General features: G+C 42.2%; 1 protein-coding gene across 6 annotated transcripts in view; it reads left to right on the forward strand.

The window, feature by feature from the left end:
- lama2 (laminin, alpha 2) overlaps positions 1-20,687 on the forward strand; it is a 359,403-nt gene that overhangs the window by 249,220 nt on the left and 89,496 nt on the right. For 5 of the 6 annotated variants that reach the window (XM_078212838.1, XM_078212839.1, XM_078212841.1 and 2 more), the window contains 7 exons: positions 5,452-5,637; positions 6,250-6,377; positions 7,569-7,686; positions 11,273-11,398; positions 14,561-14,685; positions 17,907-17,993; positions 18,899-19,092. In XM_078212838.1, coding sequence (XP_078068964.1) covers positions 5,452-5,637; positions 6,250-6,377; positions 7,569-7,686; positions 11,273-11,398; positions 14,561-14,685; positions 17,907-17,993; positions 18,899-19,092 — 964 coding nt within the window. The remainder of the gene's footprint in view (positions 1-5,451; positions 5,638-6,249; positions 6,378-7,568; positions 7,687-11,272; positions 11,399-14,560; positions 14,686-17,906; positions 17,994-18,898; positions 19,093-20,687) is intronic. The other variant, XM_078212844.1, reaches the window with a different exon arrangement.

The raw sequence follows: 20,687 nt of genomic DNA on the forward strand, positions 1-20,687 counted from the left end.
ACTGTAGAGAATCTATGATTAAATGGGAAGTTTCATCACTTGCCAGCACTTTCAGTGGCCTCAGTTGTCAGAATATTGCCCAGTGAGGGACATAGAACAGTACAGCACAGTACAGGCCCTTCGGCCCTCGATGTTGTGCCGAGCTTTGTCCGAAACCAAGATCAAGCTGTCCCACTCCCTATCATTCTGGTGTGCTCCATGTGCCTATCCAATAACCGCTTGAAAGTTCCTGAAGTGTCTGACTCCACTATCACAGCAGGTAGTCCATTCCACACCCCAACCACTCTCAGACATCCCTCCTATATCTCCCACCATGAACCTTATAGTTATGCCCCCTCGTAACAGCTACATCCACCTGAGGAAATAGTCTCTGAACGTCCACTCTATCTATCCCCCTCATCATTTTATAAACCTCTATTAAGTCGCCTCTCATCCTCCTCCGCTCTAAAGAGAAAAGCCCTAGCTCCCTCAACCTTTCCTCATAAGACCTACCCTCCAAACCAGGCAGCATCCTGGTAAATCTCCTCTGCACTCTCTCCAATGCTTCCACGGCCGCCTTATAGTGAGGTGACCAGAACTGCACACAATATTCCAAATGTGGTCTCACCAACGTCCTGTACAGTTGCAGCATAACCCCACGACTCTTAAACTCAAACCCCCTGTTAATAAACGCTAACACACTATAGGCCTTCTTCACGGCTCTATCCACTTGAGTGGCAACCTTCAGAGATCTGTGGATATGAACCCCAAGATCTCTTTGTTCCTCCACATTCCTCAGAACCCTGCCGTTAACCCTGTAATCTGCATTTAAATTTGTCCTCCCAAAATGAATCACCTCGCACTTATCAGGGTTACATATTTCGGCCCAGCTCTGCATCCTATCAATGTCTCTTTGCAGCCTACAACAGCCCTCCACCTCATCCACTACTCCACCAATCTTGGTATCATCAGCAAATTTACTGACCCACCCTTCAGCCCCCTCCTCCAAGTCATTAATAAAAATCACAAAAAGCAGAGGACCCAGCACTGATCCCTGTGGTACACCACTGGTAACTGGTCTCCAGTCTGAAAATTTTCCATCCACCACCACCCTCTGTCTTCTATGAGATAGCCAGTTACTTATCCAATCGGCCAAATTTCCCTCTATCCCACACCTCCTTACTTTCTTCATGAGCCGACCATGGGGGACCTTATCAAATGCCTTACTAAAATCCATGTATATGACATCAACTGCTCTACCTTCATCTACACACTTAGTTACCTCCTCAAAGAATTCAATCAAATTTGTGAGGCAAGACTTACCCTTCACGAATCCGTGTTGACTATCCCGGATTAAGCTGCATCTTTCCAAATGGTCATAAATCCTATCCCTCAGGACCTTTTCCATTAACTTACCAACCACCAAAGTAAGACTAACCGGCCTATAAAGAAAAGTATTCATTCATAGCCTCTCCTATCTCTTCTGACTCCATGCACAAGTTCCCACTACTATCCTTGACCAGCCCTAACCTCACCCTGGTGATTCTTTTATTTCTCACATAAGAGTAAAAAGCCTTGGGGTTTTCCTTGATCCGACCCGCCAAGGACTTCTCATGCCCCCCTCCTAGCTCTCCTAAGCCCTTTTTTTTAGCTCCTTCCTTGCTACCTTGTACCCCTCAAGCGACCCAACTGAACCTTGTTTTCTCATCCGTACATACGCTTCCTTTTGCCTCTTGACAAGGCATTCAACCTCTTTTGTGAACCATGGTTCCCTCACTCGGCCATTTCCTCCCTGCCTGACAGGGACATACCTATCAAGGACACTCAGTATTTGTTCCTTGAACAAGCTCCACTTTTCATTTGTGCCTTTCCCTGACAGTTTCTGTTCACATCTTACGCTCCCTAATTCCTGCCTAACCGTGTCATAATTACCCCTCCCCCAATTATAAACCTTGCCCTGCCGTTAGGCCCTATCCCTCTCCATTGCAATAATGAAAGACACCGAATTGTGGTCACTATCTCCAAAGTGCTCTCCCACAAACAAATCTAACACTTGGCCCGGTTCATTACCGAGTACCAAGTCCAATGTGGCCACACCTCTTGTCGGCCTATCCGCATATTGTGTCAGGAAACCCTCCTGCACACACTGTACAAAAACTGCCCCATCCGAACTATTCGACCTATAAAGGTTCCAATCAATATTTGGAAAGTTAAAGTCACCCATGACAACTACCCTGTGACCTCCACACCTATCCATAATCTGCTTTGCAATTTCTTCCTCCACATCTCTATTACTATTTGGGGGCGTATGGAAAACTCCTAACAATTTGACTGCTCCTTTCCTATTTCTAACTTCAGCCCATATTACCTCAGTAGGCAGATCTCCCTCGAACTGCCTTTCTGCAGCCGTTAAATTATCCTTGATTAACAATGCTACTCCTCCACCTCTTTTACCACCTTCCCTACTCTTAACTGAAACATCTATACCATTCCTGTCCCTGTTCTAACCATGTCTCCGTAAGGGTCACAACATCGTAGTCCCAAGTACCAATCCACGCTCCAAGTTCACCTATCTTATTCCGGATGCTCCTTGCATTGAAGTAGACACACTTCAACCCACCTTCCTGTCTGCCGGTACACTCCTGCAACCTTGATACCCTCCTCAGTACCTCACTACACTCAACACTGGCTACTGGACTACAGCTCATTTCCCCATCCCCCTGACAATTTAGTTTAAACCCCCCCCCGAAGAGCCATAGCAAATTTCCCTCCCAGGATATTGGTGCCCCTCTGGTTCAGGTGCAAACCGTCCTGTTCGCACAGGTCCCACCTTCCCCAGAATGTGCTCCAATTATCCATGGAGCTGAAACCCTCCCTCCTACACCATCCTTGCAGCCACCTGTTTATCTGCACTCTCTCCCTGTTCCTCAACTCGTTAGCACGTGGCACCGGCAACAAACCAGAGATGACAACATTGTTTGTCCTGGCTCTCAGCTTCCACCCTAGCTCCCTAAATTCCTGTTTTAAATCCCCGTCCTTTCTCTTACCTATGTTGTTGGTACCGATGTGTATCACGACTTGTTCCCCCTCCCCCTTAAGGATCTGTCTCTCTAACTATCAAATCCCCAATAACTATTGCTCTCCTGCTCTCCCCCCTTCCCTTCTGAGCCACAGGGACGGACTCAGTGCTGGAGATCCAGTCACCGTGGCTTACCATTGATAGGTCATCCCCCTACCAGTAGGGGGACAGTAGTATCCAAAGCGGAATACTTGTTGCCGAGGGGAACGACCACAGGGGATCCCTGTACTGACTGCTTCCTCCCAGCCCCTCTCACCGTCACCCATCTATCTTCATTCTTCCGAGTAACTACAGCCCTGAAGCTTCTATCTATGGCCACCTCTGCCTCCCGAATGATCCGAAGTTCATCCAGCTCCAGCTCCAATTCCCTGACGTGGTTTTTAAAAGTGTTCTCAAAGTTACAACAATTGAAAATGTTATGATTGGCCGCATAGACTATGTAAAAATAAGTACATTATTTAAAAAGACAAGAACATTGACATTGAAATTCCAGTGGACCTGCTACAACATGGGAGTCCTATGAGCACATTTCTATTTGCCCTAGCCAAAAGATGGGGACTCCATCCCAATTCTTTGGGCCAAGGTTATCATCTCAGCCCCAGGCCATCATTGTTTGAGTTCCTTACTGCAGAATTCTAGACTCAACCATCTTCAGCTGCTTCATCAAGGATCCACTCCCCTCCCCCCACCCCATCATAAGGTCAGAAGTGGGGATGTTCGCTGATGATTGCATAGTGCACAGTGCCATTTGTGATTCCTCAGATATTGAAGCAGTCCATGTTTAAATGTGGCAAATTTAGGCTTGTGTTGATAAGTGGGAAGTAACATTTGTGCCATGTAAATGCTAGGCAATAACTATCTCCAACAAGAGACAATGTAAACATCTCTCCTTGACAGTTAATGACATTATGATCGTTGAATCTCCCACTATCAACATTCTTGGAGTTACCATTAATAAATACCATGGTTGCAAGAACTGTCAGAATTCTGTTGTGAGTAACTCACCTCTTGACTCCCCAGAATATGTCCAAGGCACAAATGTCAAGTGTGATGACATACTCTCCACTTCTCTGACTGAATGCAGCTCCAACAACATTCAAGAGGCTTGACACAATCCAGGACAAACCAACCTGGTTTGATTAGCAACCAATCCACCACCTTAAACATTTACTTCCTCCATCACCAATGCAGAGTGGCAGCAGTGTACATCACCGACAAAATGAGCTGCAGCAACTCACTAAAGGCTTCTTCAACAGCACTTTCCAAATCCATACAAACCAGCAAGTTCCCTTCCAAGCCACACACCATCCTCATTTGGTAATATGTTACCATTGTTACTACTGTCACTGGACCAAAAACCTGTAACTTTTTTCCTAAAAAGCACTGTGGTGTACCTATGCAACCTGACTGCAGGAATTCAAGAAATCGGCTCGCCACCACCTTTTCAAGGTCAATTTGGAATGTGCAGCAATTCTCACCAGGATAGAAACTTCATACCTGTGGGAGTTCATCAGTTAATTGAAGAATTAATTAATTAATTAATTTTAAATCATCATAGAAACCCTACAGTGCAGAAGGAGGCCATTCGGCCCATCGAGTCTGCACCGACCACAATCCCACCCAGGCCCTACCCCCACATATTTATCCACTAATCTACGCATCCCAGGATTCTAAGGGGCAATTTTTAACCTGGCCAATCAACCTAACCTGCACATCTTTGGATGTGGGAGGAAACCGGAGCACCCGGAGGAAACCCACGCAGACACGAGGAGAATGTGCAAACTCCACACAGACAGTGACCCGAGCCGGGAATCGAACCCAGGACCCTGGAGCTGTGAAGCAGCAGTGCTAACCACTGTGCTACCGTGCCGCCCATCAATTATCAATCATCAATTAAACTTACATTAATCCCTCCCTGTGAGTGTGCAGAGTTGCTGTGCCTCTAGCCGGGTTTGGTCTGAAGAAAGAAAGACTGAGAAAATCGTCAAAGCCTCAAGGTCACAGTTTTCTCCAGAATTGATTTGTGAAATTAGAAAGCCGTCCAAAAGACTTTGAGAGGGATTACTTCCAGCTCTGCAGCTGCTGGGTTCCACTGAGGCCTACTTAGTCATAACAGCAGAATTTTTGGCAAGCCAATGAACTCCCCCAAATGTACCACTTGACATAGGGGGTTAGATGGAAGATTATTCCAGAGCCCCTCCAGCCAGGGTTTCAAGGGGTTCTGTAAATGGAACAAAGTTCTAGCACATCCAGGTTCCACCTCAAATTTTTGACGCCTGCAGATGGGTGTCTTGTTTTCTGCCATTTTGAGTGTTTTGCAAAGTGTATTTCGTGCTCAGGAGGTCAATGCAACGTACTCAATTCACCTGTAAAAATGTTGTTTTGTTTTATAGCTCAAAGCCTATGGTGGCAAGCTGAGGTATGCAATTTACTTTGAAGCCAGAGAAGAAGTGGGTCAATCTACCTACGAGCCCCAAATTATTATGAGAGGCGGGCCCACAAGAGAGATGACTATCGTGCGACATGTATCTGCTCCTCAAATCGGTCAGTTAACCAGACATGAGGTAGAACTCACTGAGGTACGTATTTTTAATCTCAAATTTTGCAAATAGCAAAACTATAACATTTCATTATTTTTAAATTGTTAATAAAGTAATTATTATCTAAACCATTGTTTAGCCTGGATAGTAGCCAGAACAGGTTGCATAGGTTGGGGGCAGGTGGAGTTACTATTGAACACCAACTCATGCCACAAGCAGAATCTTACATTTTCAGGCTTGACATCAAATCTCAAAGATGGAATTTTTGACAGTGCAGCATTGGATTTCCAACTCATGATTCATATGCAAAATCATTTTTGACAGTTCTAATGAATTTGAAATTCACAATTCAACCTGAGCATAAATGGCTAACCTACTACAGTAAATTGCTATAATGTTAAATTTCTTTGTGAATTTTGTGCCACAATGTATCTCTGATACACTTGCCTTTCAAGCACCATTCATCACTAGGAGAGCGGAGTTAGTAAACTTACCATTATTTACATTTTAACATGGAAGTGCCAATTAGAATATTTTTATTCACAATTGCTCATTTATTCAAATAGTTAATAACTATTGGGTGCGAAGGGAGGAGGTGAGGTCAAATAAAATGATTTTCTATAAATACTCCTCAAAATATTTGTGTTTTAGCATGATTGGAAATATGACAATTCACCAGACGGCAGACCTGTTTCTCGCAAAGACTTCATGGATGTGCTGTATGACATTGACTCCATTCTCATCAAGGCATCTTATGGGACTTTCATGAGACAAACCAGGTACAAATAGAAACCAACATATGAAATTAGAATGCTAGTTTTGGAAATGCAAATCCTGGATCAACAGCCTTCATTTTGCAATTATTTTTGCCAGAACTCCTGCCCTTGGGTTCAAAATTCTCCCGAACCTAAACACGTAGCCAATTTGGGCAGCCAGTACATGTTTGCTGAAGTTTGAAATAATATGAAAAGATTCAAATGAGGAACCTTTGTGTTGTGTGGGATAATAGGAGGTAAATGCAAGCTCAGCCAAAAACCTACATGAAAAAATAGGATTTTAAAACAAGGTGGGTGATGAAAAAACCGAAGCCATTTGGTTGGGATTTTCCATCGTGGTGGTGGCGGGACCCACTGTGGGAGATTCGGCAGCCCAGTCAAAAATCCATTGAGTTTCGGCGGGACCGAACCATCCTGATGGCAGGCGGGACTGGAAAATCCCATGCATATATATGTAGCTCAGTTGCAGACCAGCCATGATCTCGCTGAATAATGGAATGGACGTCAGGGGTTAAAAAGCCTCCTCCTGTTGCTGCCCATATAGTTGCAGCAGGGACATTTGCTGTCTGAAATTTTAATTTGTCACGCTGGTGATATCAGTGCTCCAGCAGCATATTTCACTTGCTTAGATACTTTTATGTGATGCATTCCTTAAGACATTTTGTTTCATTTATTGGGAGTGTTTATTTGTTAAGGCTGTAAATAATTATGTCGCAAAGTTTTTTCAGATTAAGGGGACCATTTGATCTCTCAAAAATGTTTACCCATTAAGATGATTCCGCCATTTTAATAAATCATTACAACAAGTTATACCAATCATGAATGACATATATCTGTGCAAAAAGAACTTATGGACTTATTATTCTAATAGTGGTATTCCATTAACGAAACAAAGTGACTTTTTTTTCCCTCGCATTGACTTTGCTTTGCAGGAGCAGAATTTCACTCAGTATGCATTCAGGGAAAGCAGTGTTTGTAAAACATTGCTGCTAAAGTTCAGGCATGGCTGATTTGATGGAGAATGATGAGCTGCAGTTCCAACAGCTTGTGCACTTGCCGTAAATGTGCAATCTGACTAAATATACACATATTAATGACTGGGAAAAGCAAAATAAAGGAAGTTTGAATTTACAGGCACAACTGTTGTTTCAAGAAGTTTACCAAATTTCATTTTCTCATTCATTGTCAATCCAGAATCTCTGAGATATCGGTGGAAGTGGCCGAAGTCAGTGGTAGCTACTTCCTGGCTGAACGTGCCCAACAGATTGAGCAATGCTTTTGCCCAGAAGGTTATTCCGGCCTGTCATGCCAGGTAATAACAATTGCTCTTGGAGCCCGTGGTGTAATGAAACGAAGGGGGAAGTAAAAATAAAAGCACACTTTTGTAGAGACAAGTGGAACAGATAATATGCATGAACAGATAATGATGTGATAATGCTCTGGAAAGAATACACGGGGTGAAGAAGTTTTTGCATCAGGAGTAGGTTCAAAGACCTTGTTAATCTGTTGACATTGTGGTAATGATGCCTTTTATGAGGAAATTAGTCTGAAACTTTCAAGCAGTGAACTGAAATCATGGTGACAATGAGCTGCCTACCATTTTCTAAAAATAGTTTGGAAAAGCACCTTTCACATATCAAAACTCCAAAGCTCTGCTGCCAGCATGTGAATTTGTCTCACGGCCTGCATTACTCAAAGGCTAGGAGCAAATGAAAAATCTTGTCATTTTTATTTCCTTATAAGAAATGTGAAATCCAAAATTCTGTCAAAAGTCTTAGAAGCAGTATTATATTCTATAATCCTGGTTTTAACACCAGATCATGTGCAGCTCGATAGAACCAGCTGGGTAGTGACTCATTGTTAAAATCTTTTTCCAAATAAGAACAACTCTTATAAATATACACCGAACCAATCACCTACAAAGTTAGATAATGAGAGGCATACAAAATATAGCACTGTGTTCATTGTTATTCAGCAGGCTGAGAATTTGTTCCAACAAATAATGATTTCAAGGAGAATTGATGCCATTAGTTTAGAACATTGATTTTAGTTCGTACCTGTTACAAAAACAAGTTTTGTAAAATAAAGAAAAGTTACTTCAATTGTTTGATAATTACATTACTTAACCGTAACATATTCTTCAAATTTTGTTCCAGAAAAGACAATTGTGTGGCACCAAATATTAATTGACTTGGATGGTTGTTTGCAATTACGATTCATATTCTCTTACTGGGGTTTAATGGAGTGAAATGTTGATGATACAAACCAGCTTTAAAATTATTTGTTATTTTTCCTCCAGCACATTTTTCTGATATATCTTTTCATTAGCAGACAAATACATGAGAAATGTGCTGCATATTTTGTATTGATGCTGAGCTTTCCATTTGCTTTGTCAATAATGAAGCCGTGTACTCATTTACAATGATCAACGCTTAGACAAATACTTCAGGTGGAATTTAATAGAAGGGGGGAAATGGGAGTAGGGCCTTTTAATAGCATAAGAAGCACAGTGTCAAGACCCTGATGTGGGGGCAGATGTGACAAATTATCTCAGCGGGGCAGAGGAAGTGGGATGGTGAAGTCAACGGCATGCAGAATGGAAGCAGCTATAATATGCTTATAATACTCATTAAACCACAATTTTCAGCGATTAATTACTAATTGAGTGATGAAGTTCATGGTGCATAGGATTTATGCGCCATCGGTTTCATAACTGGTTAAAGCTGATGATGAGCAGGCATGCCAGTCCTCGAGGTGGGCAGTTGGTGAGGTTGAGCTCCCTGTCGCCATTTGGAGAATTGAATGGAAGAGGGGAGAGGAAGCTGTGAAGCATCAAATTTAAGTGTTACTGAGATAAGGTCAAGGCTCATAGAGGGGAGGTCGAATGCGACTCTGAGACCAACAGCAAGGTGATCACCTTCAAGATCAGGGTGAGCTCTTGTCAAGACGAGGGTAAACACCATTTAGACACAGGTGGAATGTTCTGCCCTCTGTTGAGCCTTCGTGAGCAAAATAGGTCTGGTCCACCTAGCGTTCCTGGAACCTCGGGTGAAAGAGGAAATGCACAGAGGGAGGATGGAACTGGGTGAAGTGCGGCTCCAGTTGCGGTAAAAACAGATGCTGAGGGGAGTCAGGAGGGGGGCAATCAGGACCCTGTCCAATGCAGAGCAATAGCAGATCTCAGAGTTTACTTCCCTCACCTCAACTACCTGCAAATGACAAAATGCAAAGCCAGTACTGGCTGAGGATTTCTTGGAAGGCACTCACAGACCTGTGTGCTCCAGGTACTTGACTTGTGTCCCATTGTACTGGGGGGGAACCCGATGGAGTGGCTTTGAAGGTTACTGCAGCACTAAACTTCTATGCCAACAGTTCCTTCCACTGCTCCATGTTGGCATGTGCACATTGCTGCATCAAAGAGGTGAAAAATGGTCTCTTTAAGAGGGTAAGAAAGTTTGTGTGCTTCAGAATAAACAGAATAGAGAGCCAGGTTGAAAGATCTTTGGGCTTTGGTGCCATCACAGGCTTCCCACAAGTATTGGGGTTTATCAACTGCACATGTGGTGATCAGATCTCCCTGCGATTCCATGCTATTACGATGCAATCGGTCTAACAACCACTGGAAATGTATCCTCCAGTTGTGTCTTTGCTCCCAGGGAGCTCTCATGATGCTTACATTCTCCACCATTCCCAGATGCCCAGTCTGACTCTCCTCCTCAAGAAATGTAAGGATTGCCAGTGGTTTCAGATACATTCCCTTATAGGAATATGCACATCATATCAAGGCAATCAGTAACTGTATGGACTTGTTCAAGTCTGCACAATGTGCCTGTTGCTTCATGTCTAATAGGTTTTGTGTGGCTCTGATCAGAGGCCTGCCTTCAGCTGGGGCTCAGGATGGGCCTGTTCTCCAACAGTCCTCTGACTGCCTGAGCCCTCAGCTGTCTCGGGCTCAGTCACGTGCTCTGGTGTGTCAGTGATGTGCTCACCCAGATTGTGAACGGGCAATCAGGAACCAATGTGCAGGCTGCTGGGTGTAGAGGTAGACTGGGCCAACAATGTGCCCTGGCACTGTGTTTAAATAAATAAATAAGAAAGCAAATGCATCCCTCCAAACCTTATACCTGATGCCTCACCCCCAGAAACTTCCTATTCCCCATCCATGCCAGTTGATGCCAACCCATGCCCCCACCAACCCCCATAGCTCCTTACACCCTCATAACAATTCATGCAGCACTCTACCCACCCTTCACAATTCCCATACCTCCTATGTAACCCATGCCCTCCAACCCACCATCCTTTGTCCTTACCCTTTCCATGCCAGCTCACCTGGTATCCTCAGACAGTTCTTTGACAGCTGAACAGCTCTTTAACAGTTCCTTGGCAGCTTGGCAGTTCCTTCACAAATATACAGCTCTTTGACAGCCTGACAATTCCAATGAGTTTATATGTAAAATGTGCAGATTCATGTTCACTTTTAACAATCCCATAGGGTGCTTTTTCTCTCACAGAGGGTGCCCTCTTTCTCCCAAAGGTCTCCCAGGGCCTTATGCAAAGGGATACCTTATCTCTCCAAAGGGCCTGGCTTTCCAAATGAATCCACCAAGTTCAGATCTCCTCTTACTTGGGTCCAATCTGCACACTCAGATTTAACTCCCGTCCCACCCCCGTGAAGAAGGGAAGCAATGGGACCGGCAGCTGGACTTAGAAATTTTGGGGATTTTCAGGATTTTCATCACAATGGATTTTCACCAGAAAATCTGAGCGCACGTATCAAAGGTACAAAATTGTTCAGGTTTCCAGCACTTGATACCTCTTGCCATGGTAAGTATAAAATCCATCAGTAACATGAAAGTGATAAAAGCTAACAAATGACTTATGTTTTCTTTATACTTCAGGATTGTGTTCTAGGTTATTACAGAACACCAACAATCAGGGGGCCCAGACCAGTGGTGTGGAGCTGTGTGCAATGTCAGTGCAATGGCCATAGTGACATCTGTGATGGGAAGACCTCCATATGTCAGGTACCAGATAGTCTCTTATTATTCGATCAAAAAAAGCTGAAGAAGTTAATTTCAAAGAATTTTGTTTTACATACAATATCACTGTTGTAAATAGGGAGATCCAACACCAGATTTTATGCTTCAATTTTAAATTTTAAAAATTAGAGCTTATTTTTATACTCAAGTCATTTTTAAAAGCTAAACTTAGCTCAAACAGTACTTTGCAGGTAAACATTCATGTCACAGAAGTGCCAGACCATGCCAGTCTCCAGCGAGAAAAAGCCCTCCAACTGCCCCAACCTTCAATGACATCGGCATTGTTAAATTGCTCGCTAATAACACTGAGGCTTGTTACTGACCAGAAGCTTAAACGGACCAGTCATATCAGCAAGTGAGCTGTGATAACAGAGCAGAGACTAGGCACTCTGCAACAACTAGCGCATCTCCTGGCCTCTTCACCATCCATAAGGCACAAATCAGGAGTGTGCTAGAATACCCGATCTCATTTGCTCAAACATAAGAACATTTAATAATCTCAATATCACTCAGGGCAGTGAAGGCTACTGTTCAACAGCTCTAACACATGACTGAATCTCCATCTAAACACTGCTGGTGCACTACGACTGCAGTCTTTACAGTCTGCAAGATGCACTGGATGCCATTCATCAAATTTTCCTTTACAGCAGTTCCTAGCCCTGTAACTTCAAGCACTAAGGGCAAGAGTAACAATATCAGCTCCCTAAAATCACCTCTAAATCACGCACCAGTCTGAGTTAGACATATATGATTGGAATTTACTGGCCACAATGATGGCCATGATGTGGAGATGCTGGCGTTGGACTGGGGTAAACACTAAAGCTAGTGGCTTTTGCTACCAAATAAACCTGTTGGACTTTAACCTGGTGTTGTGAGACTTCTTACGATGATGGCCCCAGCCCTGGGCCAAAATGCCGGTGGCAATCCAGCAATCATCATTTCTGGAAACCCCAATCGGATTAAATAACGATCAGGCAGTTTGCTGTCTGGCACTGGGGTCCCCAGGCCTTAAGGTAAAGGCTTTGCCTCCAAAAACTGCTAGCCAATCTGGGAGCAGCCCAACTCGGAGCAGAGGCCCCTGCGCATGCTGCAGAAAGCCATGGGCAGCAACCAGTGAAGGAGGCCTGAGAACTGGAGAGGGCTCACTAGAGTGAGTCAGGCAGGCCCTGGGGAGGGGCAAGATCATTGTGGAGGGCAAGGGGAGCTCATGCAATTTGGGGGTGCTTGCCACTGGCAGGGAACTCCATAGGGCACAGGGTGCCCAATCAGGAGGGATCTCTCTTCTGCTCATAGCCATATTCAGCCAGCCTCACCATGTGGTGTGCATGCTCCCCTCTCATACCCTTCTGGTAGAATACCATGGGCTGAGGTCCTTAAGCGGCCAACTAAGGGCCTCGGGACACAAAGACTGATCGCAACTTGCCCCTCCCCTTACTTTATCAGGGAAGGAGTTGAAAAATTTCTCTAACTTGGGGTTTCCCACCTGATTATGTGGCTCCTCCTACGTCCTGTGAGGTAATTAAATTCCATCCATATTTGTCATTCATGGAAAATGCCACAATTGCCTAGTTAGCACTAGCATAGAAATAATATCAATGTAAGCGCTGGAGTGGTTCATCTAGAAACTGCCTTCTCATTACATCTCGGATTGCTTTATTCAATTCCCAAACCATTGTCAATCATACTCTTTAAAGTAATTTAAGCAACAGTGTAGAGAACCTGGAAGAGCCGAGGGAAAGGGAAGAAAAATATAGAGTACATGTTAGTTAGAATGTCACATACATTTTTTTTACGGTCAGCTCTGAAGTGGGGCATAAGAATACAAAACACTTATTCATATAACACTGCTCATAGTTAAATATCTCAAGACATTTTACCAAATATATCAGCGAAGAGTAGGAAGCAGAGGAAAGATTGTAGCCATGACCAAAAGCATGAATAAAATTGGAAGTTTTGAAGAGAGCTTTGAAGCCTAGAGAAACATAACAAGCTGAAAAGGTTTTGATAAAAGTTTTGAGCTTGTGGGTTGTAGATAAAGACTTCTTACTTAATCGTGGTTGCCAATCAATCTCTGGTTAAGAAAGTGAACAGTTATTGGCACTGAGTCTCATTTCTTTAGGTTGTCAATTGTTTTTAGAGATTTTTATCATGGAATATTTTAAATTTTTATTCATGAAAAATTGCCTTTGTGTCTTTCCTTACTCTTTCCAATCTTCTCTTCCCTCTTTTCATTTATTTTTTTTCTGATGTAACATTGAATTCACCCACCTAATTTACCATTCTTGTTTATTTCTCAATCCTTTAACCAGAGTGAAGGAGATACGTTATTTATCCCACCATTTACCAAAGGCCCAGATGCCTCCTTTTCGCGCTGTGCCACTGTGAGCTTGCGATTCCAGAAACTTTATTGGCAAAAAAGTTTTTAAATTTACATGTGCACAAACAAATCTCACAGGGCACATTCCAGCAATAGCTGGGCCATTGTGAATAATTTTCCTGTGGAAAGAGTTTATTGATGCACTGCCAACAAAGAAATGATATCTAATGCATCTTTTCCAACCAACAATCTTCATACAAAAAGCAATTTTTCAACAACAGAAAAACATATTTTCCCCCCAGAAAGAAGAATGACTGCTCTTAGAGCTCAACTCTTTCAACAGTATATTGCTGAAATGAGAGAACACATAACTATGATCGCAAAACAGTTACAATTTTAAAAAAAATTCTTTGCTTCTGTTTGTGTAACTTTTGAAGTTATGAAGCCGGATTTTGAGTATTCGAATGCTGAGTCCTTTACTGCAAAGCAATAAATCATTAGAAACATAACATGATTGTGGACAGGCAGAGTGTTGTGTATTGAGCTAGCTAATATGAATGCAGCCTTGGTTTTGGCTGCTCTGAGAAATCCAGCAATTCTTTCATCTCAGAACACCAGTCAAAAGCGACTTCCTCAAATGGCTTTGTTTCATTTTCCAGTGAACTGCTTGGACATATTTTGTTCAAAATGTCAGGATAATAAGCTTTCTAAAATATTGCCTTTTTGATTGAAATAGTTTGTGATTTGAAGTGCTTGGATTTAAAAATGTCAACTAATGCAGTTTATAATGAGGATGTATATTTTTACTAAACAAAATCTTTTTCCACCAGAATTGTCGAGACAACACGGCTGGTGGGCATTGTGAAGTGTGTGCTCCCGGATACTATGGGATAGTAAGAGGATCTCCAAATGACTGCCGTCCTTGTGCCTGTCCTCTTCAGATTTCCAGTAACAAGTAAGATTCTAGCGTTGAGATGTTTCAGATACCACTGGCAAGTTCCATTAGACAAAATACATAAAGGCCAAGAGAGTAACTAGGATGAAAGTAGGGCCTCTTAAGGATCAACAAGGTCATCTATATGCGGATCCACAAGAGATGGGTGAGATCCTAAATGAATATTTCCTATCGGTATTTACTGCTGTGAAAAGCATGGATGTGAGGGAATTTGGGGAAATAAATTGTGATGTCTTGAGGAGTGTACATATAACAGAGGAGGTGGTGCTGGAAGTCTTAAAGCGCATCAAGGTGGATAAATCCCCGGTACCTGATTGAGTGTATCCCAGGACATTGTGCCAGGCTAGGGAGGAAACTGCAGGTCCGCTAGCAGAGATATTTGAATCATTGATAGTCACGGGTGAGATGCCTGAAGATTGGAGGGTGGCAAATGTTGTGCCTTTGTTTCAAAAGAGCTGCAGGGAAATACCTGGGAACTACAGGCCAGTGAGCCTCACATCTTTGGTGGGTAAGTTGTTGGAAGGTATTTTGAGAGACAGGATCTGCAGGCATTTAGAGACGCAAGAACTGATTAGGGAGATTCAGCATGGCTTTATGAGTGGAAAATCATGTCTTACAAATTTGATTGCATTTTTTGAAGGGGTAACCAAGAAGGTAGATGAGGGCAGTGCAGTTGATGTTGTCTACATGGACTTTAGCAAGGCCTTTGACAAGGTACCGCATGGTAGATTGCTGCAGCAGGTTAAATCTCACGGGATCCAGGGTGTGGTAACTAAATGGATACAAAATTGACTTGATGACAGAAGCCAGAGGGTTGTTGTAGAAGGTTGTTTTTCAAACTGGAGACCTGTGACCAGCGGTGTGCCTCAGGGATCGGTGCTGGGTCCACTGTTATTTGTCACTTATATTAATGATTTGGATGAGAATATAGGAGGCATGGTTAGTAAGTTTGCAGATGACATCAAGATTGGTGGCATAGTGGACAGTGAAGAAGGTTATTGAGGATTGCAAAGGGATCTTGATCAATTGGGCAGTGGGCTGACGAATGGCAGATGGAGTTTAATTTAGATAAATGCGAGGTGATGCATTTTGGTAGATTGAACCAGGGCAGGACTTAATCAGTTAATGGTAGGGCGTTGGGGAGAGTTATAGAACATAGAACAGTACAGCACAGAACAGGCCCTTCGGCCCACGATGTTGTGCCAATCTAGGGGTACATGTTCATAGCTCCTTGAAAGTGGAGTCACAGGTGGACAGAGTGGTGAAGAAGGCATTCAGCATGCTTGCTTTCATTGGTCAGAACATTGAATACAGGAGTTGGGACATCTTGTCGAAGTTGTACAAGACATTGGTAAGGCCACACTTGGAATACTGTGTACAGTTCTGGTCACCCTATTATAGAAAGGATATTATTAAACTAGAAAGAGTGCAGAAAAGGTTTACTAGGATGCTACCTGGACTTGATGGTTTGAGTTCCAAGGAGAGACTGGATAGACTGGGACTTTTTTCTCTGTAACATAGAAGGCTGAGGGGCGATCTTATAGAGGTCTATAAAATAATGAGGGGCATAGATCAGCTAGATAGTCAATATCTTTTCCCAAAGGTAGGGGAATCAAAAATTAGAGGACATAGGTTTAAGATGAGAGGGAAAGATACAAAAGTGTCCAGAGGGGCAATTTTTCACTCAGTCGGTGTCTGGAACAAGCTGCCAGAGGTAGTAGTAGAGGCAGGTACAATGTTGTCTTTTAAAAAGCATTTAGACAGTTACATGGGTAAGATGGGTATGGAGGGATATGGGCCAAATGCGGGCAATTGGGATTAACTTTGGGGTTTAAAAAAAAGGGCGGCATGGACAAGTTAGGCTGAAGGGCCTGTTTCCATGCTGTAAACCTCTATGGCTCTATAAATGAACCTGAATGGTTATAGGGTCCTCATGATCCCTTGTCATGTCTTGAGGAGGTCAGCACACCCAATGGAGCGGTTGTTTATAGAAATTGCACCATTCTTCTCGGAATTTCTGCTGAACTCCAGTTGAAGAACATCTGTGGAAGTTCAATATGAGTATTTAATTTTAAGAGCCTATAGAATTATGAACATAAAATATATAAACTCATCCAAATTAGTCTGTGACCTTCAGAATCCATTTTAGCCACTTTTTAAACATCTTTTTCTTACTCAAGAAAACCTTACATCTTGCATGTCAGTAAATACTTTTACCCCATTTTCTCCGCCACCCCCAACATCTCTTCTCAAGGTGCTGATGTTTTGCTGTTATGTGTTTTAATCTTATAGGTCCTTCTCCAGTATCTCTCCTAAATGATCTGCCTTCATGTTTGTTCCTAGACAACAGGCTGTCCAACTGCAAAGAGTTTGATCTGATTCCCATCTAAGTTCACTTGATCAATTGGAGCAGCAAACATAAAATAACAATTAGCGACTGCAACCTGGTCACTTATTCCCTCCTAAACCTGTGGGTACAGTGGCCCTGGCTGAGCTCAGGCTCAATGGAAATGAACCTAGAATCTGCTCATCTTTTATCCCTTAATTATTCAGAGCTTAACCAACTGAGTGATCAGGAGGGCCTTTATTCGAGATTGGTTGAATGCTGATTGACAGATTATCAGATGAAAATGAGGCAAATGATCAGAAAAAGTTCCTTTCACCTCATCTGCATTTTAGTGATGGTGTTTGCGTAGCATAGGCCTAGCATTGCCACCATCCCCTCTCCCAAACTCAATAAATACATGTATATCTCTGCTCCTTTTTTCCTGTGTTTAGTTTCTGAGCAAATGGGCATTTCTCGGGGGCATTTCTTTTCATTTTTGGCATAATATTTTAACTCTCTCACAATCTGTGACCAAAACTACTCAAATGTTTCAGTGAGGACCAAGAATTTAACCAGACTATTGCGAAAGTTCTGGCATCTCAGCTGCCTGACAATACTGTTAACTTGTTTACTGGATGAGTTGAATGTTGACCCATGTTGCAATTTAGATATGTGATCATAGAGGCAAGATTATTTCTGCAGTGAATGAATTAACCTCACAGTTCAACCCAACCCTGCAAGGAAAACTGTGTATTCACATCAAGTAATTAGTTTTATTTTAATATCAGTGCAGCCTGACATTTATTACCATTATTGAAAATGAAAGCACAATATATTTTGATTAATTTGCTATCAATTTAGCTTTAGTTGACCTTTTGTATTTAATTATTTTTAGCTTTAGTCCTACTTGCGTTATGGAAGGACATAGTGCTTATCGCTGTGATGCATGTCAAGAGGGATATGAGGGGCAGCACTGTGACAGGTAAAATGTCATTTTGATTATTTGTATGTAGTATAATAATTCCAGGATTAATTTGTTAATTATTTGGATAGTTAAATAACTTTGGAACAGAATATAATTCCAAAGCATTCTATTTATTTTCTTAAAACATTTATAAGGCTCAAGATTTTTTTATATTAAAAAAAAAATCGATGGTTAGAATCTTATAACCATTCATGCCAGCGGGATTTTCCCATCCTGCTGCAGTGAGTGGAAATTTGACTGGCCGCCAAATTCTCCGACTGCACTGCAGCGGGAATGCGGTGTGAACGGCAGGTAAGATTGCATCCGATGTATGAATGCTGGCCCTGAGATCGGGAGAACCTGAAGGCAGAAGAGCTGTAGTTTGGGCAAGAGCAGGTAGAAATTTGGTGTTCATGCTGTGATAACCATAGAAATAAGGACACTATGTCATACAACCTGTCTATTATTCACACACAGCAATTCGGAAAACTAAGGATAATAGTGCATTTCTTAAATCCAGTATTCCGAAAGACCATGGGGATTTAAAATTTAACAGGCTAGGTTCCTGAAATCATTCAATTGGAAAGAGATCATTTGTTTTGTGGAATCTGACTCATTGAGAAAGCAACAACACTGAAATATTTTATAAACTTTGTTTCCTGGGAGTGCAGAGAGCCTTATGTTGCATGTGGATCTGCAGATATGTGCACAGGCATGTACCAGTACTAGAAATGATGGGGTAGTCATGTGTAATATCGAAATAACTGATTCAAGAGTACGGGACTGGATCACAGACACATCCATCGAGAAAGTTCCAGTATCTAATTTCTAAAAGTGTCCCCCAAAATGTCTGAATTTATGGTTTATATTTACCAGTGCATTTGAACATTACGGTTTGAAAATTCTGGTTTTGTCATTTTTAGGTGTTCACCTGGTTACTATGGTAATCCAAGAATTGAAGGAAGCTCTTGTATGCAATGTGAGTGTGATCCTATTGGCTCATTACCTGTACCATGTGACAAAGCCACTGGTCAGTGTCATTGCAAACCGGAAATGATGGGCTGGACCTGTGATAGCTGCATGGAGTGGCATGTTCGTGAGGGCACGAAATGTATTTGTACGTATCCTAACATCAGATACTATTAAAATCATGTGCGTTGACTTGTCTGTATATGCATTTTCTCCAGCATGACAGTTTCAAATGACTGGACTTCATAAACCATGCAGTTATTGATTCATAATTTAGGAAGACTTGCAATAAATACAGGTCGGTGATTTTTCAGAGTTCTTTCCCAATGACCTCGAACCTCAGTCTTTTATGGTTTGATACTGATGCTGCGCAACCATTTACAACAAAATAGATTCTCAATTTTGCAAGTTTTGGGATAATCCAGTAATTTTAATTGTGACAAGTTTGCATCCTTTGATAACCAAACTAGAATGATCAGTTTAGTGCAAATGTATTTCCAAATTAGAAACTTACTATGTTTAGAAATCTGTGTTTTTAAGCAGATCGGCAGTAATTTACCAGACAGTCTTGCTTGTGTAATGCAATTCTTCACTGAGAATGGCTTTAATCCTCAGCTTGTTTCCTCATAGGTTTCTACTCTGCATTCAAATAGGTCCTTCGGTTTTCATCAAGTTAGAGAATCAAGCTTCAACATTGCCAAAACGTTCTTCCATAAATAGAAATGGGAGCAGATTCATAAACTTTTAGCACGAAGAAATAATATTAGTTCTGAGAAGGTCTTCGTTTGGCGTTCATTTCGTGTAACAAATAAAGGGAGCTGTATTATCCGAATTCTAGACAAATAACACTAATCTTACTCATTTATCATTTCATACTAAAACTGTTGAAATTATTTACATTGGACTTTATTTTAGACTTCATCTTCTGGAAAGCTATGAAGTTGAGTTTGTTAATTGGGAAGTAAACATCTTTTATAATTATAGCAAGTGTTTGTTCTTTGAGAAATCTAAGTGAAAGGCTGAGGCATGCACAGATGGTATTCCAAGGGCTGAAAATATAACCAGCTATAAAACTTAGCGGCTTTGATGAGTTTTGCAGCTATGAGATTGAAAATTAATATTTATAATAATATTTGATAAATGATTAACAATTTGGTAAACAAAAAGTTGTTTGGTAGTACGGAACTTGAGTATTGCTGAAAAAAAGGCATGCTGTCAAAGCTTTTCATCATGTATTTATCAGGCCAATGTAAAAATGTCAAAGTTCAAAAGGAACAACAATTTATACCGCATTAGAAAAGCGGTGCTGATTGGTTGGGCAACCACAAATGATTACTTGAAATGTTGCCATGATGAATGTGCCAGGGGCGATTGTTCCCCCATGCTTTTGTTTATTCAGTGAGGTTGCCCACCACACAGTGGCACAGTGGTTAGCACTGCTGCCCCACAACTCCAGGGACCTGGGATCAATTACGTCCTTGGTTGACTGTCTTTGTGGAATTTGCACGTTCTCGCTGTGCCTTCGTGAGTTTCCTCCTAGTGCTCTGGTTTCCTCCTACCGTCCAAAGATTTGCAGGTTAGGTGAACTGGCCATGCTAAATTGCCCCTTAGTGTCCCAAGATGTGTAAGTTCGATGGATTAGCCTTGGTAAATGTACGGTGTTGCAGGAATAGGGCGGGGGAGAGGGCTTGGGTTAGATACTCAGTCGAGAGTTGGTGAAGGCTCGATGGCTGAATGGCCTCT

Source organism: Mustelus asterias, chromosome 5 (genome assembly GCF_964213995.1).
Source record: "Mustelus asterias chromosome 5, sMusAst1.hap1.1, whole genome shotgun sequence".
NCBI classification, from domain to species: Eukaryota; Metazoa; Chordata; class Chondrichthyes; order Carcharhiniformes; family Triakidae; genus Mustelus; species Mustelus asterias.